The sequence below is a fragment of the Pinus tabuliformis genome, chromosome 2_2, assembly GCF_031772625.1.
Source record: "Pinus tabuliformis cultivar Carrire ecotype Pingquan chromosome 2_2, CPIR1, whole genome shotgun sequence".
Lineage (NCBI taxonomy): Eukaryota > Viridiplantae > Streptophyta > Pinopsida > Pinales > Pinaceae > Pinus > Pinus tabuliformis.
Genome location: NC_142300.1, coordinates 459,992,911 through 460,017,804, shown reverse-complemented (window position 1 = coordinate 460,017,804; position 24,894 = coordinate 459,992,911). Strand labels below are relative to the sequence as shown.

The 24,894-nt window shown below is 35.9% G+C and overlaps 2 protein-coding genes across 2 annotated transcripts; one reads left to right on the top strand and one right to left on the bottom strand.

Moving 5' to 3' along the window:
- Positions 1 to 927: 927 nt before the first annotated feature.
- LOC149193274 (putative UPF0481 protein At3g02645) lies at positions 928 to 1,689 on the top strand. Its single transcript, XM_089407270.1, has one exon. The coding sequence runs from the start codon at positions 928 to 930 to the stop codon at positions 1,687 to 1,689; it is 762 nt and encodes a 253-aa protein (XP_089263396.1).
- Positions 1,690 to 2,708: 1,019 nt separating this feature from the next.
- LOC149193273 (uncharacterized) lies at positions 2,709 to 24,520 on the bottom strand. The gene is made up of 4 exons (XM_089407269.1): positions 24,416 to 24,520; positions 17,885 to 17,959; positions 17,602 to 17,709; positions 2,709 to 3,386 (listed from the first exon to the last, which is right to left on the bottom strand). Exons 1-4 carry the CDS (start codon positions 24,518 to 24,520, stop codon positions 2,709 to 2,711), a joined length of 966 nt encoding a protein of 321 aa, XP_089263395.1.
- Positions 24,521 to 24,894: the final 374 nt, after the last annotated feature.

Below are 24,894 nucleotides of genomic sequence, written 5' to 3'. Positions count from 1 at the left end.
CATAGCATCGATTCTGAATGGGGATTTTACTGGACATTTAATAATTATTTCCAAACCATGTCTGCCCAATACGAAATAATACAATGAAACTCCTGGCTGCAATGGCTGATAATAAAACTTACTTGTGGACCTTTGTTGGGCCCACCTAAAACACTGGTAGTAGTATTGGGTTTAAATTCAACAATTCTAATTTAATAATCCTATCAACCTCTCTTTGTACCTTTTGAGACAATTGCTAGTTGTAAACATCTTGTTTGCAATTGGTACGATAGTTTTGCTAAATCATATCGACTTCATTAAAGCAAATCCCAAACCTTTGTGCGATCTGGCCATAACTCCTGATTCAGGATACCGTGGCGCTCTTTCCTTCGATTCACTTCAACGTTCTCCATATACTAATCAAGTAGAAGTTGTTTCCCTTAAAGTGATTTTCTCGAAAGCTTCTACGACAACGACAGGAAGAATGAGATTTGATATCAGATCTCATTTGTTTGGGGTGCTTCGTGGCTAAAAACACATGCATAGCGTGTTGGTTTTCTGGCCAAAAACTCAGCGCGTGACAAGACAGACGTGCAGGGCAAAAGTTGCACTGATAACCATTTAGGATAACAACAGATATGTATATTTGTAATAACAACCGTAGACACCTGTAAACCATATGTTCAGCATTTTGGAATAACCTCTGCGACTCCATTATTGCTGACACGGAAACGTTGTGGAAAGGGCTTACCCGTCACCACCGCGAGAGTTAGTGCTCATCCCTATTACCTCTGCCCTTCTAATGTAGTGTTTTTCCTGCTATATAAACTCGCGCATGCTCTCGAGTCTCATACATGTCTTAATTTTTCTCTGCCCTTTTCTAGTATATATGTTTCCCAACATTTCTCAACAATTTTGTACGCGCCTCGTTTTCTCCGAGCCTAAAAAATGGAATCCAACCCTAACACTGCTCAACTGAAAATCGATGAGAATATTCGGGTTATTCAAATTAATGAAGGTCTGGACATACTCCAACAAGAAGAGGAGGAGGACTTCTGTGCGTCCGTGCTTAATGTCCCCAAAGAATTATTGGCACTGAAGCCGGAAGCATACATTCCTCAAATCGTTTCCATCGGCCCTTATCATCACTGGAGATCTGATCTCTATGAGACGGAGGGCTACAAACTTTCTGCAGTCCACAGATTTAAGAAAAGAATCAACAGACGAGGCAAAGGCAAATTTCAGTCCGTCGTTGTGGAGGAGTTTAAGAAGGACGACTGGCAAATTCGGAGCTGTTATCACAAGTTCATCGACTACAAGGAAGAAACCTTGGCATGGGTTATGTCACTGGACGCCGCTTTCCTTCTTGAATGTTTGCAGTTTTATATCAGACACGCCAACGACACGCCGGGCGCGGAGTTCAAGCAACTGGGACGACTCTTAGATCTGAGTGGCAACAGCGCTGCTCACAACTCTATTGTCAGAGATGTGATTATGCTGGAAAATCAGCTGCCGCTGTTTCTATTGCAAAAGCTTTTGGTATTGCAGATGGGTTCTAAAGTAAAGGCAGAGGAGACGCTCTCCAGGCTGCTAAGACTTGTTTGCCAGGAATTATCTCCTTTCACATTCGAGTTGCCAGACAGCTCAAATCTCTATATAAATGGGAGAGGGCACGTCCTAGAGGTGCTGTACTACGACCATCGTCCCTAATGTTTCCAACAATCAGAATCCAAACCAAAGTCACGATGAAGAAGAAACGGAGTCGCCTGACACAGTAGACAGTCATCCCTATTGTGATTGCTCAGCTTTTTTTCAATTTCGATGGCCTCCCTAAACTTCCGGTGATGAAAGGGCACAATCTTGGCAATAACACGGGCCTCTTCAATACATATGTGATGCTTGGTTCTTTCCGCGTGTTTAGCCAGGGCTGAGGACCGGGTTCTCCTATGTTTTATGTCTGTTGAGTGCTCTTGAATCCTTTGATTAATAGAGCGCCTAGTCTCACCAATGTAGGGGGTCCCACATGAACAGGGAATAACATAGACACCTTTCCTGTCTTTAGGGTCAACAGGGTCTTTAACCAATCTAAGGGAACTACGGATGGTGCTAAGGGGTCTAAAGATTGAGAGAACATTATGCCTCCTGAGGATTCTCGCAATCTTATAAGTGGTCCCCAGGATGAAAGGTTTATGAACCCCTGAAATTTGATCATTAGGGTCTTTCTTAACCTTGGGATCTTCGCTCTCTTTAAAGAAAGCTTTCAAACCTTGGTGCCTACTATAACCATTATGAGCAAACAAATTAAGGAGATGGGCTTTCTCTCTTTCAAGGTTCTTTTCATCAGAAATTCTAAGGGCATGAGTTGCTAACGTGTTGAGAACGCCCAACTTATGAACTTGGAAATGATGGGAGCTGGCATGAAGATACTGCTCAGTATGAGTTTTCTTCCTAAACACTTGGTGGGAGAAAGAACTGTCCCCATTTTTCGAAATGAGAACATCAAAGAAAGGAAAACAACCATCCACTTCTTGATCCATCGTGAATTTTATGGATGGGGATTGATTGTTGAGATGCTGGAAAAAACGATCTAGCTCTTCTTGGCCACGAGACGAGATGACACCAGTGCCATCAACGAATCCTTTCCAAAGCTTGGGCAGGAGACAAGAAGAGGCCAAGGCCTTGGATTCAAAGTATTCCATAAAAATATTAACAACAACCAGGGATAGGGCTCAGCGCATGGCAACATCGCAGGTCTGTTCATGGAATTTTCCTTCAAAGCTGAAGAAGGTAGACATGAGACAAATTTCAACTAAATGAACGGTATTAGGATCAGTGAGTCGTTTGATGACCTCAATCGCCTCCTTTATAAGAATAGAAGTATAAAGGGAGACCACATCAAAACTCACAAGAATGTCCCCTGGGTCAAGCTTTATGTCCTTAAGCTCCTGGACAAATGGTGAAGAGTCTTTGACAAATGACTCTATGAGGCCTACAAGGGGTCTCGGCTTCGAGGCAAGGTATTTTGCAAGGAGGTAAGTCGGACCACCTATGGTGTTGACAATGGGTCTCAGGGGAGCCCCCTCTTTGTGAATCTTCAAAAGCCCATAAATCCTTGGAGTAATGGGGTTACTCTCAATGAGTTTATGGCAAAAGGACCCCACAGAGTTACTAGACTTTATAGCAAGAGTGACAGTCCTTGAAATCTTTTTTAGGGGATTCTTGGCAAGCTTTTTATAGCTGCCACTATTATGAAGATGATCGAACATCTTTTGGTGATAATCACCTTTGTCAAGGATGACATTCACTCCTCCTTTGTCGGCTTTAAGAACCACGATGTCCTTGTTGTGGTTCAACGATTTGAGGGCCTCAAATTCAACCTTGCTAATATTGCTTCGAGGGGACTTTGCCTTCTTAGGGATAATCGCGCAGTCTTGCCTTATAGAGTGCTTAGTTTGTTTTCTGTTTTTGTTTTTTAATTTCAACAACATGAGATGAATCATGTAGTAAGTGTTTTGATGTTTATTAGGAATTGATGTTTATATTTTATCATCCATTTAATTTATATAGATGAGTTTGTTTCATTATTTTTCTATAATTTTTATATTTCATTAAATATTTTAATTAAAAATGTAAAAAGATATTTTAAACTTGAATGTATTGGGCCAAAAAGCATTTTACAAGTTTAGTATGTTGTAGTTGTGGGTTATATATATATAGATAGATATAACCTATTTCATCATATAAAGAACCGAGGTGGGAGGATTACCATTTTTCCTTCCAACAACCCAATAGTAAGTTGTAAAACAACAAAATATATTATTTTTACTAAGTAAAATATTCATTCTATCCAATTTAAAAAAAAAAACTAAAACATTAAAAAAAATAGATTAATTACTTCATTCTTCCATGTTCCTTTAATATGATAAGAATCACTCATAAATTAAATCCAAAAATATTATATTACAATTTAAATTAAAATTATTTCTCAATTATTGCACTAAGAGTAGTAAGGTGGTTCAGAATCTACGATAGAGGAAATGTTGTGACAATCTAATATGACATAACATTACATTAAAATTTAAAACAAAAAATAGCAAATAAATAAATAAATTATGATGATGATGATGATGAATAACCTCCATTAAGATCTACATGGTTGATCAAAAGTTAAAAAGGTAAGAGATCAATTAATTTTTTTAACATTTTATAAAAGAAGAGAGAAGTGTTACCCAATCACCATAATTTTGTTGATTTAAAATGTTGATAAAGTTGGTAGTTTGACAAACATTTTTAAAATTAGACTGAATGTAAGTATAATATGGACAATCTAAGAGAAAATGTTTTTCATCTTCAACCCTCTTAAAATTGCACAAATTACAGACACCTCCATCCCATGCAATTTAGGGAATCAACCAATGCCTAATTTCACTATGACGCTCATGAGAATTAGTTCTTATCTTAACAATGTTCATTTCCCTCTTACCACTAAAGAAGATAGAAAGAAAATTTTATTTTCAAGAATGGTTTTGATCACCTCCTTATAACATCTTAGTTTCCTTTTTGGATCTAACTCTTTATCAACACACAATTTAATCTTAAATTTGACAGTAATAATATTTTTAATATTATCTAGATTATGTGGGATGATCTCCTCCTTTATTAGCTAATTGTCCATTGATGATTAGGTATCTGTATGCCACTGTCACTTGAACCAATAGTGGATCTTTTCCCTAGAGATAAAAGCAATATTGGGAAACCCTTTGACATCCATGTTGTATAATGTTTCTTATACATAAGATATCTAGTCATAACCATGTTTTCAATGGGGGATTGGGGCGGGGGGGGCGGTGGGTTTCTTCGATCATGATTATATAGTAGGGAGTATTTCCATTAATATTAGTATTTCAGATTATAAAATGCATTTGGATCTATTCAATCTTCCTCCATGACTCTCTAGATATACTACAACATCAAGTCTCACATCAATATAAAATAATATGAGTGATAAGAATTTGAAAGAGGACCTTTTTTTAATTCCATATCAAATATCTAACAACTTACAAATGTTTTCAATCCCATAGTAATATTTCCAACATCAATTTATCCTTTTCTCATTCTTATAATTCTAATAGAGATTATTTATTTATAAAAAATAAAAAAACTAAATATATGCTTAATAGACATGTGTTTAAGATGGATTTGGAGGGATATTAAAAAAATAATTTATTTCCTATTTTCAAAATTTTAAGGTTGGTTAGTTTCAAAGTTAGGCCACCCATAATGTTTTTGATGGGAACTTTCACATAAGGAGTACCTTAATAATACACCCTATCACATTCTATTTTTCATTCCATAGACTTTCTATTTTCAATTTTAAAAAAGTCAATTTTTATAAAGTTGACCTTCTTGTTTTGACCACCATAATTCAAGAGGGTGTCACATCAGCCCCATTACTTAGGGAAAATGGTCCAGCTACATAATCATGATGAAGAAGAGTATATAATATTCCATATTGTAATTATAATTAGTAGTTAAGGGATTGAAAGTTAACCTCTGTTCGACAATCGAGATGTGTTATAATTGGGCTACTAGGAGTAAGAGGAATCCTATTATATTCGATTTCATTTTCTTCCATAGATGAGAAAAGTAACCAAGTGTGGATAGGGAGAGTACAAAATCAGAGGGTCTATGCGCTATAGTGGCCCATATGCCACAAGCCTCACTTGTTTGTACTTGCATCCATTTTCCATTTAGAGAAAGAGAGAAAAGAAATCTCACCTTCCAGGAAGCTTTTATTCGGAAAGGAATCCCCAGATTATATCTCATGTGAATTTGTGGTTTGTGAGTTTTATTTTTTTGTTCTTTATTTTCCACATAATTACAATTTGCGTGCATATGCAATAAATAATAATTAATAGATCTGAAAATGTAGGGAGAAATAAAACCGCATAGTGTACATTTTGGAATTTATACCATACTTTAGTAGATCTCTTGTGAAGAATTGTCTAGTGGAATATCCATGGTAGTTTAGGGATCATAATGGTGTCAGAGACGTTTCATTTGGGTATATTGTGGGGAGTTGCAAGGGATCTAGACTGGTTTATCCAAAAGTCACAAAACCCTAGTCATAATCAAAGAATTTGTGAACAACCCTGATGGTCCTGTAGAGGAGAGATTTGTGTGGATGGAAGCACAATTTTCATACTTAAATTATAATATGAACCTCCTTATGTATGTCTTGACCAATAAGATTAGGCTATTCATATAAGATGGTTTTTCTAATGCAAAGGTCATATCAGAGGGAAAATCTGAAGATTGGGAAGGGCCAGAGATGGAATATGAAAAAAAAGAAGTAAAAAGGATCAACTCAGTTTGAGTGCTATGATTCATTCATAGTCCCTATTTAAAATCAAAGTGAAGGTCGACATCAAGTTGTATTAGGGTTATACTGATGTTTTGGAGTAAATCATTGGTTGCAGCGAGTAGAAGTTTATTTTAGTGTTCATCATATAGGTAAGGAAGAACAAAAGATTTAATTTTCTTAGTTGAAATTAGAGGTACATGTCCTAACTTGTTGTGAAAGCCACATGAAGACCTTAAGGGTAGAGTGATATCCTCCAATTAGTAAATGGGAGGATTTCAATACCCTCATAAAAAGTTTTGGATTTCTCAATTTCACAAAAAGTTTTGGATTTCTCAATTTCACTTTCTAGATGTTTTATCTTCTATAGGTTGTTCTTGTAGGTAGTAGAAAGTTCGCCAACATGGTGTCGGTTGTAATTGACAAAGGATTATTTAGCTTAGGATGATTCTTCAGCTTTTTCCTCAACATTTCATGTTTCTCTCCAACAAAATTCCAAAATGGTTTTGAAACTGTTAAGCTTTCTTTTCTTCATTTTCTGACAACTGACTTTGTTTGAGCATTAAAGTAATACTTAGTCAGGAATGGAATGATTTCATGAACAATTTGTACCTCAATAACAGGTTTAAATAAAAAAGAATATGGAGGAATTTTCATAGAAATTGGAGTCATGTATGTGTCATGAGAGATTTTTAGAATGGATATCTAGGTACTTTGTTCTTGCTACTGAGGAAACTCTTTTTCTCTACTAGAGAAAGTGGTCAATGTTGACACAGGGGTGCTAAGAATTTTCTCTTCTTTCTTTGTGTCAATGTCCATATATTCAAGTTCCTCATTAATTTTATTCGATTGTATATCTGCCTTGGTGGTGTGAAATTTGTTGTCAATAATAATGACATTGTTGATAGACGAACTCTCTTTTCCTTTTGGTTGTTCTTTGTCTGGACTCTCTTGTTTTTGACCTATGAGTTATGTGTTCCTTTCAGCTTGTTGCTTTATGTGGGTGTTCGACTCTTTTTTATTTTCAATGCTTTCTTTTTCCATGCTCGTCTCTAGAGCTGTAAAATAAACATCAGGAACATTTTCAAGTTGGGACTCTTCTATTTTTGTAGAGGAGGAAACAAGCTCTGAAATAATGTCATTGAAATTGTATTTGAGAATCTCAAGAGATTTCATCTCTTCAATTGCAGTATTTGTATGAATACTCTTATGGTTAAGGAAGTCCTCATAAAGAGTTTCTCTAAACTATTGGAGTTTACTTCTATCCTCACTACTCAACAACTGCCCTCTTTGAAAAGCTTGGTCAAAATTATCAATATTAATGAAAATTTCATCAAAGGGGGGTTGTTGGTGTGTGTAGGTTTTGATGTAGTTGACAACACTATAATGGTCATTGATGATTCTGCGAGGGTCATATTGATGAAGGGGCAATGAATAAAACCAAACATGGTTGAGTTCTTCACCCTCCTTAAATTCATGTCCTCGACCCTTGAGGCAAACTTTTCCAAAGTGAATTGGGAAGTTGGGCCAGATTTTCTTCTGAAGTTTGCTCAATTTCTAAGCTTGTCCATTCAAGGAAGTTTGATTGATTACCTCTCTTAGAGCTATCCTCTCTAGAATATATCTAAGAAGGAAATGAGGCCAAGGTTCACTTCCATTGACTCTGATATATGTGAATAATTCTGCGACAAACCACTCTCCCATTTCTTGTAAGGCATCATTAAGGCATTCACCAAGCCTAGGGGGGTTTTCTCTCAACAAAATCTCATGGAAAGGACCCATCACATAATTATAGATGTCGTAAAAGTGAAATTTGAAGTTACTTTCCCACAAAATTGGGGTGTAATTCTAAATAGGGAGTTGATGCTCAACTCATAAATTCCATTTCATCAGAGGAAGCAAAAAAATAAATTATTGTATCGATAATGTAGGATGACATGCAAAAGACGTGATCATATCCTAGAGGAGACATAAGGGAATTTGTTATATTCTAAGAAATAATTTTGGCCCAATTAAAACGCTTTGAATCATTGAGTAGGTTGTGCATTAAATCCATCCATTTCAATTTAGAATGCTCAGGGACTTTCTTTCCATATAGATGGGACAAAATTTTGACGAGGAACATAACGGGTGTTTTGAAAATGACAATCGGATATTTCTTTTGATTGCTTAAGTTTGAAGCCTTCTCTATCTTCTCGTAACCAATGTTTGACAATTTTTTCATAATTTCCTTCACACTTCCTGAACACTGTGTTGTTGAAGTTATCGAGAAATTGGGTGTTCAAGGAGATTTCAGGAGGACTAAGCTTGTAAATTGCTGAGAGTACTTGCAAATTCCAAGAGGCTATAACATTTTTGTTGCAGTCTAGTATACTGTGGGTGGGAAAATCCAAATGTCGCATGGCCCATGAAACCATGTCATAATAAGGAAATGTTTTGGCTATAGCAGCAACTTTGTGCAGTTTTGTACCTCTAATTTTTTCAAACTGACTAGTTTTTCCTCAGTTGAAGTTTCAGAATTTAACCAGGTTCTATTCTCAAAGAAATTATATATTTCTTCCCACTTCATCATACCTGCCATTTGTGTTTTGAAGGTGGTGTTAGAGATGAGAGTTGTGTTGACATTGCAGAGCTCTAGTTTAGGATTTTCTGCTCCCTTTAGGCATTCTTTGATTTGTTGTATGGCCTGCTTTGACATCATGGATTTACCTTTCTTTCCCATCTTGTGCCCTATAGATGAGTAAAAAAAAATTCAGCTTTGTATGAGATATATGAAATTAACTGATGGAATTGTGTATGGCAGTGTATGTTTACCATAAATGAGGATGGTTGCAGTGAATTTGAACTTGATAGTTTGTAATGAGGGACACGTTTCAGAGAACCACTGTAAACAGGGTGTGGAGAAGAGAGTGCAAAATAGGGAGCACAAAGCAATAAAGTTGCTATATTTTCTTAAGGTCCTTGGGATGTCCAACAATAAATTCACATGAGATGTGTTAATTAATCATTCAAGTGATGAGATGTTTCAACCACGCATTTGAAAATCGAGGCGAGGTTCTATGGTGGAAATTGGGGGAAAGGTTTTTTTTAAATGGCGGCTTCTTATTTTAGTATTTTTTTAAACAAATAAGTAGAGAAACATGAAAGATAATTATGGTTGGCATGCATACTAATATATAATTTATTTTTATATGAAGTGCAAGGTAGTTGGGTAGTCAAAAGTCGTGTGTTGACCTTCAGCATGGTTGGGGTATGAGGGAGGTCAGGTGTGGAGAATAAAAAACTTCATATTTTTCGGGTGTTCTCTCACGTGGCATTGTAGTTGACATTTAGAAGGCCGACAGATGGCAAGTATTTTTTTGTGAAATAGAAAAGCCCGATGCCCAACCTTGGAAATGGGTGGCAAGTCACATGGTCGGAGGTGGGGACGTTCTTGATATAATGTATAGCGCACTTGATAGCGGAAGGCCGACGTATTGTGTAGTCGGGCTAAAACGGAAGCCAAGATTCTAGAGGACGTGAATACGGGAAAGTCTGGAATCGGAAGGTGGGGTCAGGATAGTGTTCTTTCATTGTGTTGTGGTGTCTGACCTCCAACCACACGATTTGCCTCTAACTTCTAACCTTTGACCTCCGATCTCTTACCTTCGAAGGTCTATCATCTGAAAAGGTTTGACATTCGACCTCCAAAAGGGGTGGCGAGTCGATTGCTCAGAAGTCGAGACCTTCTTCATATATTGTATATTGTAGTAGATACCGGGAGCCCCACGCGGAGCATGCTCGGGTTAAGTAGGAGATTGGCAAGTTGGGAAAGGAGGCAAGTCGGGAAGTCGGTATGAGAGGGAATTCAGGAGGTCAAGACCTGCGATTCTAGTTTCGTTGTCTTGTGGTATGTGGCCCGACACCAGTTAAGATTGGAGTCAGAAGATCGGGAACGTTAGTGTTGTTATATGAAATAGAAAGGTTTGACCTTCGACCTCCGAATTACATGTAAATATATATATTTTTTTAAATTTGAATTTAATAATGATAATAATAAAATTAATATTTTGATTTATCTTTTAAATTATTGTTTTGTATGTTGCAATTTTTTCCCCATTGTTTATTTTGAATTTTTTTTTTTTTCAAGTTCAAAGGGTTTGCTTTTTATTTCATAGTTTTTTTATATTTTTTTTCGTAGTTCAGAGCATTTTTTTTTACAGAAAATTCTATATTTTTAATAGTTGAGAATTTAAAAAATAGCTCATAATAATAATAATAATAATATGTAAATCATAATACAAATATATTTATTATATGTTTATTTATATAATTATAATTTATATGTTAATATTATTATTATTATTAGATTTAGAGATAAAATTCTATGTTTCCAAATTTAAAGACAAAATTTTATGTTTTCAAATCTATGCAAATATTATTTTTAATATTATGGTAATGTTAATATAATAATAATAATTTTATCTTTTTAATTCTTATTTAATTTTTAATAATAAATCTAAATTTTATTGATGATGATGATGATGATGATGGTGGTGGTTAACGTCCACTGAGACCAAATTGGTCTATCGGACCTATAATTTTCTTAGTTCTTAATTGTCTGGCTTCTCATCTTTCTTGGCGAGATTGGTGTTGTAGCTTTCTTTTTTTTCTCTATGGTCTTCCAACTTCTTTTATCTTGCATCTCCTTCATCTCTTCTGGTTCTTGGGACATTGGTGTCTTAGCTTCGCGATCTGTTGTGTTCGTCCTTTTGAAGATATTCGGAGAAGAAGTTTGGTCTAGGAGATCTGCTTTGCTATTAAATGAAGATTTATTTTATGCGGTATTCGAATCCTCATAACTGTTGATGCTTGAGGGGTTGTCGAGTTCACTTTTTTGCTGTTGAGCGGGGCTTTCCCCTGCTTGTCTTTACAATTGTTTCTTTCTTGTTTGATTTCTTGCGATTCAGAGTTTTATGGAGAGTATTCTTCCTTGATGACAGTGTAATGTTCTTTTTGTGCTCCTTCCCACCATGTAGATATTTGGTGATTCTTTCTAGTGGAATTTTTCTAGGAGGCTTTTGGGAAATTTTTGGCTAGATGGTTGTCTCAAAGCAGGATCAACATCTGACGATGACACTTTCATAATTGAGTTTCGGGTTCCACACATAGTTTTTACTTGTTAGGTTTATTTCCGCTGGGAATCCGGCACTGAAGTCCATTTCCACACAGATGCGTGCATAGGTGGTTCTAACATATTCCTCTGTTTCTGGGCACCTGCAATAAAATTTCCCAATTGCATTTCCAATGGCTTTTAGTGAGGAGAAATTTCAGAGATGCGAGGGTAGGTTTGGCAATCTCACTCAAACTGGTGCTGAGGTTATGACTGTTGTTGAGGGATCGAATGATGGGTTCCATGGCTTCATGAATAGTCCTGAGTTTTCCCAAAACCAGGGGCCAAAATCTAGAATGCATTTTCTTCTTTCAGGGTTTCCAAAATCTACTATAAAGAAACTCCTAACACAGGGGTAGATATTAATTTCATCAGAAATGACATGCTTCCATACCTCCGAGATCCAACTGTGGAGAGTTGTCAGCCGCGGCCAAAAACCATTGAGTCGACAGATTAGGGCACTTTCAGAAAACTTCAAAGCCTCATTGAGCGAGGCCTGGACCACCTGTACAGTGGGGGCTAGGGCTTCACTAACAATATGGGCAGGAGCTTGCCCCTCAGAGGTGGACGAAACTAAGCCAGCAACTATCTTCGCGAAGCTAGGAGCCATCTAGATCATTGTCGATCGATGATTCCCAAGATTATGTATGCCCCTGCGGAAGAATGAAAAAGCCTTACGAAAGACTGTGATTTAAAGAAAAAGAGATTTGATTTGCAAAAAGCAGGAGAAACCCTCAGCAGTAGCAGGAGAAACCCTCTCACTATGGCAAAATTGGTGCCAAAAACAACACTGATAGCCGTGGAAAAACCTACTGAAAAGAAAACCTCAACCGAAATATCAAAATCCTTAATGGAGTCAAGGGATGCAGAGATCCGTGTTTCCAAAAGGCAGCGGAAGCTAAGATCCGTAAAAATGGAGAAACCCTCAGCAGCAGGAGAAACCCTCTCACGTGGCAAAATTGGTGCAAAAAACCACTCTAATGGCCGCGCAAACCTACTGAAAAGAAAACCTAAACCGAAATATCAAAATCCTCAATGGTGTCAAGGGACACAGAGATCCGTGTTTCCAAAAGGCAACGGAAGCTAAGATTTGTAAAAATTTAGAAACCCTCAGTGGCAGTATGAGAAACCCATGAGGGAATGATGTGGCGAAAGTTCAAAATCCTCAATGGCATCAAGGGACTAATATTATGTACTAATATTTATTGGCGAATTTCAACCATATTTACCAATATAATTCTGAACGTGACTGATACTAACCACATCTGTTAAAATAAATGTGGTTGTGCTAATTACTCTTAATTTACTAATATTTTTGTAATTTACCTATAAATTTTAAATTGAGAAAAAATATTAATACATATGAGAATTGGAATTAGTATATTGAAATTTTAAAATCCTTTTAAATAATTTCTTGAAAGGATTTTGTGATTAGTTATTTTTCCAATTTCCATAATTGAAATTTGTGATTATGCAAATCTATTGTGTCAAGTATGCATTAGCGGTTGTAACAATCTCTTTCACTAGCCTCATTCTTCTTAAATAAAAAAAAACATGTGTCTGTGTTGTAAGTCATGTCCACCGGTCCGTCAGCACTCGATGTTCCGATCATTTTCGCTTTTCTCCCATCTCTTCGGAGATGTACTTTACATTGATGAGGTGACACGATTATGCCCCGCAGAACTTAAGTCAATTGTAGATACGGGTAGTTTTTATAGTCAGGACAGGTTAAACCAAATTCTGCAATTATACCATATTCACCAGTGAGTCAGCACTAGATGTACCCAGTTCTTATGACTTTTTCTCCCGTCTCTAAACGGATGTACTTTCCATGGATGAGATTTATGCATCTCAGAAAGATCATTTTTTGAAATTACCTTAATATTGGTAATTTTGACCAGACAAACTATTAATTTAATATTCCTCTCAGAGGTTATCACTAAAACTTCATAAAAGCAACTCGCTTGATAGAAGTATATGGGTATCTTTTATTTCAAATGAAGATACTAAAATCTGACAATCTGGAGTGAATTGGCATCACTACTACATAAATGGGGTTTTAAGATAATATTTTAGACAATTTTTGGGTAAATTGTCTTAACTTGAGACAAAAACAAACTTGTGTATTGTCTTAAATATTGTCTTTAAGCGGGTGTCTAAAAAATTATTGTCTTAAAGATTATTGTCTTCAAAATTATTGTCTTAAATATTATTGTCTTAAAAAATATTGTCTTAAAAAGTATTCTCTTAAAAAATTGTCTCTATAAAGACAATATATAACACAAGCATTATTGTCTCTTAAGAGACAATTTCATTTTTGTCTCTCTAGAGACAACACTCGGATTAGAGACAATATGTCTTTAATGCTAGCTATTGTCTCCCTAGAGACAATAAAATTTTTATTTAAAGATCACTTTGGTCTCTCTAGAGATAGTATAAAACAATGAATCCAAAAATATCTCACCATTGAAATAAATAGATATAAAAAACATTTAATTAAAAATAAACTACAAAATCGTTGATTAATTCATGTTACCGTATAGTGGAATCGAACCACCAACCTCCTGCTTGTAAGGCAGGCGCTCTTCCATTGAGCTAGCACACTTTAAATAACTAGGTGAAGAGTTATGGCAATCCTGAATACTACATTTATAGCCACTAATTAAAAAAAAAAAAAAAAAAAATCTGACACATGATCTATAATCTTTATAAAAACTATAATCATGCAAACCATATTTTTAACTTACTAAAACTAGCAATTTCCCCAAAAGGTACAAAGAGAGGCAAATTATATCTCTAGCAAAAAATTTCAAAATCTTCTATTAGTATACAGTTAAATGTTCATGTATACAGGCTATCTTGCTACAGTGGCATATCCCTGTGTTGGGATTTCATTCCATGTTAAGACTTATTTTTCTTCATCTTCTTCTCCACACATGTATGTGTCTATTATTGTGTATATGCACCCATATAAAATTCTATAACAAAATGTCTTGATTTCCAAACGTAAAACAAACAGAATTATGATTTGTGAATCCACAATCTGCGATTGAGTCGTTATCAAAGCAAAAGAAATGAAATGGAGTGGATATATTCTCTTGCACCTTTGCAATCAGTTCTCCCTACTTAAAAGTTAATAGACCTGGAATATGTTTTTCCTTTGAATTTTAAGCTGGATAGATTCATGGCTCCATCCTAGCTCCACAATTATTCGGGGCCCTCTATGGCTTGGGAGTTCCACACTAGCCATTGTTTATGACAGTGAAGAGTATTGATGACCGAGAACATGTGCTAAAAATGTCATCTATGTTGCTACTAAATGCAAAGATATATCATGATAATGAAAAAAACAAAAGCAAGTTTCATCAATGATGTCCTACATCAAGAAAAATAGATCAAGTTTATAAGGATTGTGTCCATATTTGTGTAGTAGGATAAACATAAACATATTCGGAAAACACTATAGATATATTTCTAGCTGCAATGGCTATATTGCATAGAATTTCGGGGAAACAATATCTATAAAATGTGAGGTTTAAAGCACCACAAAGAACCAACAACAAGTACAGTAAATATTTCAACAATCTTACTTTGTATTACTTTAGTAATTGAGGTCACTTCAATTTAAATGTTGGAGTGATTAGGTCCCTTTCCACATCAAATGGCTTAGGTTCAAGGTGAATACCTTTCAACATCTCGAAACCCTTGAGCTAGATTCAACATCAAAAATTCAAACAATCATGAAATTAACAGATAACTAATAAAAATGAATCAGAACTAAAAGAATGTTCCCAAAGATGTATTGGAAAGGGAAATTCAAAACATGAAGCGACATCATGACGGATGATTCAGAATGTGTTACCTTGTGGTTTTTCCCAGTTGCATTGAGCTCGTGTAGGATGTATTGCTTTTCCTTCTGATTTTCGCACAAATATTCAAAATTCCGTGTTACCTCATTGGTGGCAACCCAACTTTCAAATGTCTTCTAATCAGGTATAACAATTTCCACAAGAAAAGATTCGAAAATATTGTCATAAACCCATATCTGAAACATGACCAAAGAAGAATGAAGAGTGAACAAACATAGCTGCCAGTGCTGAAAATAATGTTTCATTTAAGGACCAAATTAGAAAGAAAGTGCAGTGTTCCCCCTCACAATGCATGTCCATTTTGGAGATGCTATTTTTAGCGTAATAATGTTCAGGAGTTTGTAAACAAGGGAGTTCCTCGGAAAGCAGTTGCTGTAGAGAAAAAAAATAAACAATACCAAAGCATGATATAAGCATGGTACAAAATCTTAAGCCAATCACCTGGCCATGTGGATGGTCTCGCTTTTTAGACCATGTATATTGTGGTTGATATGCACCCATAGCAATCTCAGTATCTCTTGAACCATCCACTGAATGTTGGTTAATATTTGTAGGTTAGTGTTTCTCTACGAAGAATAACTACTCTGTTGTATATTGGTTCTAGTGAGCTTGTATTTTTTGTTTTGGTTGTGACATTCATTTTATTTTTCAGTATATGCTCTTGGTTTATATACATCACTATAAGATTTGCTGATGCTTTGGAGTACTACACTACTTCAGCACATATCTTCAAAATAGTTTGCATAGCATCCTGCAGAAACACTCAACCCTATAGACCACACCTACCGCTTAATAATATCTGTAATATAATATCAAACTTTATCCATTCAATTATTAAAAGATCAAAATTCCTCACCGCTCTATAAACCACACCTACAACTTAATAATAATATCTATAATATCCAGTGTCCATACAACATGGGAGTGCCATGGCATCTCCTAAAACAAGTCCATATAGTTGCAAATAGATGTAACCAATTTTGAACACAATTAATATGACCACGTTCTCTCATGGTTGTCCTATGCGACAAATATAGGCTGCAAATGTAGTCTGCTCGCAGCAGACCGTAGTATACTTTATCTTTAGAATATGGAGTTTCATGCCATCTATTTGAGTAGAATGAAAGGTTATGGTCATATTAAGGTGTAGGTCATTCCCACTACTTGACAGAGAAGTGTTGGAGTTTCCTATGTTACTAGAGATAAAAAATACTGAACAACAAATGGGAACTGAAACGAACTGGAAATATGGCTCAAGAGTCTTCGGGATTAGAGAGGTGAATCCCCATTCCTAGAATATAAAACTAATTAGTAATGTACTAGTGTAGTGCCAGTGGCAAGAGGGGAATGGAGAGGGAACTTTGTGCAACTATCCTCTGCCAATGGTTTTGAACATACTTTTCAAGGTCTGGCATAAATATGAAAAATACATGAATAGGTACACTAAACTCGCTAACTTTTGGTAATGTCATGGAAGAAATGAGAGGAAGGTTCATTATTTTCAATGAGTTTGTCCTTCGAAGAAATTAAAATTGAAAAGATGATAATGGAACATAAAGGTGTTGGAATGCTAGCCTGTAACAGATGAAAATATCCTAATGCAAACACAGATTCATTAGAAACCATGGGAAAAAACAATACACTGGACATAAATACAAAAATGCAAGAAAACCTTGTGATAACATCCTTTAAAAATTAGTGAACTAAAAATAAAACACAAATGTGCATAAATGAAAAATGCAGAAAAAGATGTGACAAAATGCTAAACTCTTAAAACTACTATTTAGACTTCAACCAATTTCTCGAAGGGGCAAACATAAAACCAATTATGGAATTGTAGACATATAGCTTCATTTTTTCCCTATCATTCCTAGTTTTGTACATATGAAGAGTATGCATAATAACCTTTGAAGCTGAGGAAATGTGTGGCACCACAACAACATTCTTCTACTCTGCAAGACCAGGCTTCATGTATGGCTCATTTTGTACCATGTCAAACAAGGAATGAAGTGGTTTATTCCTAACACCAAAAAGATTGAAACTTGCTAGTATGTGTCTTCTAAAACTAGTAAATACGATAAGAGAGTGCTTTGCCTTCCATGCTTCACATAAATTCTAGCTTCATTCACAATATCAACTTGGTCATTAAACCAACATATTTTGCACACAGTAGGCTTCAAAACTGCAATAAATATGCATCCACATGAAAGTGTTCCAAGGAGATGTATAAATTAAATTACCTCAAACACATCCAGTCCTACACGAAACACGGGATTTGCTTTCAAATGGTCCACTAAGGCTGCTTCATCAATCACTAGGCCATGACATGCATTTACAAGAACTTCTTCCTACATCCCAAAAGAAACTTTTAACGATAAGTTTTACATTTTGTTAAATGCATTAAAATTGAGGATTATCAAAAATTAGATGCCCAATCCAAACACAATCAAGTGGGATACATAATATGTTGTTAATGATGAATGCTCTGATTTCATAAAGCAAGCATTGAAATAAAGACATTACCTTCTTCATGATCGATGCCCTGTCTTTGTTAATCAAGTGGTAAGTTGTCTTGTATAGTACAAGATGAAGGCTTATCTGCCAAAAATTACTATATGTTAAAAGTATAGAAATCAAAGAACTAAATAGTATGGAATACTCACCATTTTCCTATTACATAGTGTTTTCGAATTTTCAGTACACATTTCCAAACATTGATTTTTGGCAAAGTTGTGATATGGTACAAATTTTATCTCTTAGATTCTGATTAGTCAAGATATTTTATACAAATGGAATCAATCCAAAATAAACAACAAATAAATGTACATTGTATACAATTCAAAATTGCAGATTTGAATTTAATCCTAATGAAAGCACAAGATCCTAAGAACAATTCAGTCAACACAATATATCCAATATATCTAATACAACACTCAATCAGACATTCCCTTAAAGAAACTCAATATCATATAACACAATGATTGCATGTCCATGAGACAGATAAGAATTTCAAAAGACTGCATGTTATTTAAGTGTAATTAAGTAATGCAATCATGAGATACAACATTATGGAAATGCATGTACATCAGCACACATCGTGATGCTTTAACTACAATGACATCTCTCAGGGAAAAAATTTCCTTAGGGTTGCAAAGAGAACATGACGAGATTTATATTATAAGTAGCATCATAGTGCTGTTTCAATTTTTTCAAATGGAAACAATATTGAATACAATAAATGGTGTAACCAGCATTTAATTCCACCAACAATTCATGTACATGAAGCCAATCCAACAGAACCTAATGGGTTATAAACCCATAGTCCTTCCAAATCTCACACTACAGTTTTAGATACACAACAATTGCTATTGCATCAAAAAACCGTATTATTCTAATATTCTTAATCTGACCTTGCAACCAGCCTCAGGAATCAGCCAGATTTCACTGCCTCTCTGCTACCACAGTTCAATGGCTTCCTTAGACCTGCCCTGGATAATCACAGGGTGATCTGCTGCCCAATTCATGCCCTAAACTCACACGTTGCCATAGATTATCTTAGAAATTAAAATTGAAAAGCTGATAATGGAACATAAAGGTGTTGGAATGCTAGCCTGTAACAGACGAAAATATCCTCATGCAAATCACAAATTGATGAGAAACTGTGGGAAAAAACAATACACTGGACAGAAATACAAAACTACAAGAAAACCTTGTGATAACATCCTTTAAAAATTAGTGAACTAAAAAGAAAACACAAATGTGCATAAATGGAAAATGCAGAAAAAGATGCGACAAAATCCTAAACTCTTAAAACTACTATTTAGACTTCAACCAATTTCTCCAAGGGGCAAACATAGAACCAATTATGGAATTGTAGACATATAGCTTCATTTTTTCCCTATCATTCCTTCTTTCGTACATAGGAAGAGTCTGCATAATAACCTTTGAATTTGAGGCAATGTGTGGCCCCACAACATCATCCTTCTGCTCTGCAAGACCAGGCTTCATGTATGGTTCATTTTGTACCATGTCAAACAAGGAATGAAGTGGTTTATTCCTAACACCAAAAAGATTGAAACTTGCTAGTATGTGTCTTCTAAAACTAGTAAATACTATAAGAGAATTCTTTGCCTTCCATGCTTAACATAAATTATAGCTTCATTCGCAATATCAAATTGGTCATGAAACCAACATATTTTGCACACACCAGACTTCAAAACTACAGTAAATATGCATCCACGTGAAAGTGTGCCAAGGAAACGTATAAAGTAAATTACCTCAAACACATCCAGTCCTACACGAAACATGGGATTTGCTTTCAAATGGTCAACTGAGGCTACTTCATCAATCACTCGGCCTCGGCTTGCATTTACAAGAACTGTTTCCTACATCCTAGAAGAAACTTTTAACGATAAGTTTTCCATTTTGTTAAATGCATTAAAATTGAGGATTATCAAAAATTAGATGCCCAGTCCAGACACAATCAAGCGGGATATATAATATGTTGTTAATGATGAATCAGTGAAATCGTTGAAATCAGTGAGGTGCTATGTATTCTAATTGATTAATAAAAATGAGGGAGTTGAAGTACTGATAGATAGTGGTATAATCATCAATCACTTTGGCACTGATGAAAAAATGACCAAGGTATGGGGTAAAATCAAGAAAGAGATGACAAACATGAACCCCTAGTATATGAACCAATCGACATCGCCATTGATCGCCATCACCCTCTCTTTTCCTGATTTCACCCAAGACTAAGTAATTTTAATGAGATTACTTATTACGTTATAAAATCTCATTTAACTAGGTATCACTGTTATTTGTATCAGCACCAACAGGTTAACACTGGGTGCCATCTGCAAAAATACAAGGAAGTTCTCAGAGGTTTCCCTGTAAGGTTCGAGTGGAGTGCCTTGAGGTACACTGGTAAGTAAACACTTGAACTTCAATAAAAGTGTATGCATTTAGTCTCCCAAAATTCAATGCCCCGGTCAAGGCCTTATGCTGGCCTAAAATTGGTTACTTCATGTTAATTGACAATGCTTCCTTTAGACTACATTGAGGTCTCCTTCAAGGTTATTTTTGGCAAAAGCATCCAATTTAGAATCAGAAAATTCAAGATATAGCACATACCACAAGTCAGAGAGATGGAATTGTTATAGACTGCAACAAAACATCTCAACAAAAGCTTTCATTTTATTATATAATGTTTCAAGATAAAGATTTATCTTGTACCAAAACCAAACAGGTGGTTAAGGTGATATATTTGTAGCAACTTAGGCTTTAAATGAACTAGAATTTTAATTGTAATAACATTGCTTACAGTCAGATATCTACAAGGGCATGAAACCTGACACCATCAAATTCCTATGAGTGGTATTAATTATCTCATAAATATACACACTCTAGAATCCACTACAATGTAATGGTGACTTCAAATAGTTTAGCTTTATGAAGGAGGTGCCCAAAATAATATATTTCAAGATCAACATTGCAAATGCCCATTTAGGCGTCTCTCCTAAAAAAATTCCATTTTACCATGAATATTTCAGTTAGCCTGGTAGGCTAGTTTGAGTGGAGTGCCTTGAGCTTCATGCAGGTGTCTCTGGGTTGATCTTGTGCACCAATTGTCTCTATTGTGTGCCTCACACAATGTCCCTACTGGGTTGGGCACTGTAATCAACACCAACAAGTTTACACTAGGTGCCATCTACAAAATACAAGGAAGTTCTCAGAGGTTTCCCTACAAGGATTTCCCAGGAAAATAAAAGGAGAGTGTATTTCAGCAGTAGTTGGAAGAGAATGATTTGCGGCTGTAAGGTTATTCAACCCAACAACTACATTAGCATTAGAACTGAGAAACCAATTAGCAGTGGCAATGGTTAACCCAGTGATCACCAATGCCACATTGCATGAGTTTTCCCCCTTATTGCATACTCCACACATTTTAAATGCCACCACAAGAAGAGTATAGTTGTCAAGGAAAAAAAATTACCCTTCGAGAGCTTCATGTTGCCACAAAGAGCAGCCTGTTACGATACTTCAAGATTTGTCAATACAAGTAAAGTGCCTCATCTGGTTGAGTCCTCTTGAGGCTTGGAAAGGTTATATTTGTCTGGTTTTTTACTGTGAAGAGACAACAACTTGGGTTCTGCTGCTATTTGGAACTTGGATGATTGCAAGGGCTACAACTTATGTTCTATCATGGCATAATGACTTCTCACTAGATTACATGTCTTAGCACTGATATCTACTTTGAATCGAGTATCCAAGAATTTTGGAACATCAAGCGTGTATTAAAAAAATCATTAAACCATTGGTCGAGTGTTAGTGGGGACAAAACAAAAGCAATATTGCAAGGCCAAATTCTCACCTTTGTGTTGAAGTTAATCTAACATGGAATCTCTCTGAAATTTGCTAGCAACTCTTGGGATAGATCCATATTCTAAAGGAATCTATCTTAACTTACTGATGCTTGCTCCACTTTCCTTTCACCAAATCATTTATCCAAGTAAATTGCTTCTATGGAAACAAATAAAGGAAAAATGAGAATCTCATGCAAATCTTCCCAGAATCCATGAATTCTACCCACGTATACAAGAAAAACCAATATCCTCAAATTACCAATTGCCAAGACATTGCTCATGTTTGTATGGCAGGCATGTCTTCCCCATTTCCCTTACTAGGTGTTTCCATGGGAGATGAGATCAAGAGAAGCGACAATTTTAAACTCCATGAGGTGATGACTTCCCATCTTATATCGTAATTCATCTTATGTGTTGTAATGTTGAAGGCACCCCAAAAAATTGAATTCAAGCTCTCAATAAACGTTGGGTCAAATATTCTTCTTTTGCAAGAAATCTAAGTGATGGGATTCTCAATGTAGAATGACAAGGACAGACAACATGTGTAGTATCCCCTTCGTTGGCGTCTTTCATTCTAGATAGTGGGTAAGGCCCGCTTGCCAGATGTTCTTAAATGACAACTTTGATTGCTAGAACAGTATGTGGTTTTTGTTGTGTACACTTCAAATGACTTGTTGGCATAACACATTTGTGGGATTGGATGTACCAGTCCTTACCAATAGCTCAGTGAATCGTTGGTGATGATTTAAATATTTGTTCACTAGACTGATCACTGAACTGGGGATAGAGCCGAAACTCTCAAGGCCATGAAAAGGAAAAATAGGAAACATTTGAATTCTATGTTGGAGATTTCAGACATCGAACATTTTAGAAATCAATCTCAAGAAAAAACTATTGGAAATAGTGGGTTGCCATGGATGGTCCAGTCAACAAAGAACAACAGCTAGACTGTAAGCGCAGATGGATAGGCCTTATGTCATCTTCACCAGTAGATCTAGACAATCTATCTTAGTGCAGGATTTCATTAGTGTCCAGCTAGTTATTTTTACCACAATGGTTATTTGAAATCCCAAGTGTATTGACAGCTCAAGTTTCACTTTTAGTTTTAAGAGTTATAATGTCAAAGGGACTAAAATCAGGCAAAGTTGCTACCAAGGACAATGACACTACAAAAAAATGTTTTCAACATTTAAGATAAAAACAAGTTTTTGAGAGAACCATGTATGATGACCCTTGAAGCCTATTCATAGCTAGTTACCTATGTCTTCACTAATTCAAGGCAGCTAGATCCCGCCCTTAATTAGAGCAGTTAATTTAGCTATTATTTTAATATATTTTAATTGACCAAAGAAAACCCAACTGAAACCAATATGGAAATCACTATTGTTTTTGATATTATATTAGCCCTCTCTGAGAGTCCGAAGTAATGAATAGAGTGCTTTCTTTCCATTCTGTGTCTCTATCTTTCCTTGTGTGTGTTCTTATCACTAGTAATCATCGGTAAGGAGATCTTGGATCATCATCATCACAACTAAAGATCTTAGGAGGATAGTAGGGTGATGACAAAATATAGGAATAGAATAAAGGACATTTTTAAGCGCTAATACAAAGAATATTTACTTAGGAGTGATGCTAATAGAAATGAATCCAAGGAGCATGAACTATTGGAAGCTCTAAGAAGAATGGCTAAAAGACGATTAGTCATGTTTGGATGCATTACCTTGTGAATTCTACTTGATCCCTTGGTTTGTGCTTGACGAGGAACTCTTAAGCATGTGCCAAGGGGCCTTGGAAACATAGTACAATAGGAGACCAATTACTTTGCTTAATGTCTCCTATAAGGAATTAGCTAAAGTCCTAGCCAACATAATCAAATATATGGATGCAGTACTTGTTCAACATGAGAAAACAAGGTTTTTTAAAGGTTGATTCATCTTACAGATAGCCTTATTATAGCCAGGAAATGCACTGAATCAGGAAGAAAATTGAATAAGATTTATTTTTTTCTTTTTTTCTGAAGATTCACTTGATTGACTTCAGTAGAGCTTATGACTTCAGTTTAAATCATTGATACACGCTCATGGTAGGTATAAAGAAGTATTTTTACTCAAACAGTAAAAACTCTTTTATCAAAGCCCTTAACCAAGGTTTGTGTTAAAGACTATCTACCAATGGCAATTCAGCTGCAAATATCCATGAGTGAAAGATGTGCTCTAAATCCCTATTTACATGTGAAATATGCATCAAGATACCTTCTTAAAGTTCCTCTAGTGCAAGGACAGAGCCCAGGTGTTCTTATTACTAGCAGTGAGAAGTTTTTGAATATTCATTTTGCTTTGATACCTTGCCCTCACCTTAGCTCTGACAAGGACCCTGGCATAAGACATTTCCCCTGTGTATTTGAAAAGGTGGAATCCCCTCTTTGACCCTAAAAAATGGTGGCTCTGCATTCGGGCATTAAATCAGAAAGGGGTTTTGGCTTTTGGCTTGCATCAACTACATGATCTTGAATGCCCTATCAACTACACGATCTTAAATGCCCTAGCTTCTACACCATAGCCTGTTATTTCTCTATAGAGTATGCCATAGTAAACACACTATTATTTTTCAAATTTAATGAAATATATTACTATGTATTTTCCAGCAAAGAAACAAAGATCTTCCACAAAATATTTTGACGTCCAACCTGATTTAAAATGAAGCTCTTCCCTTGACACGCCTGGCCACAGACGGAAACAACACTGAGAGGCCCTTTCATGAGCTGCAGAGTGGCGACAGCCTCAGGGTCCATTCTAAACTTTCCCTTATCATCGCATTAGACTAGCCTTAGGGGCCTGGCTGGGCCAGTTGGAGCCGCGACTGTGGGAGTCAAAGGACTTGCTGGAGAGAGATCAGCTTCTTTCTGCTTAACCGACCTCATTGGAGTTCGAAACCCTAACATCTGCATCATCTTTGCTGGATATAACACATAGGAAAAGGCGCACCCACTCTGCTCCGCTCACCCGGATTCAAACGCAATATCAGTTGAGAATGGTATGAATACAAAAGGTTCAGTGGGAGCCGCATGTTTCAGATGTTTCAGTTGCTAAGATTAGATGAAATCAATTGCATGAATTGGAGTTTTCATAGAGTGGAGGACGCACGGCAACAAATTAATTGCAGAAG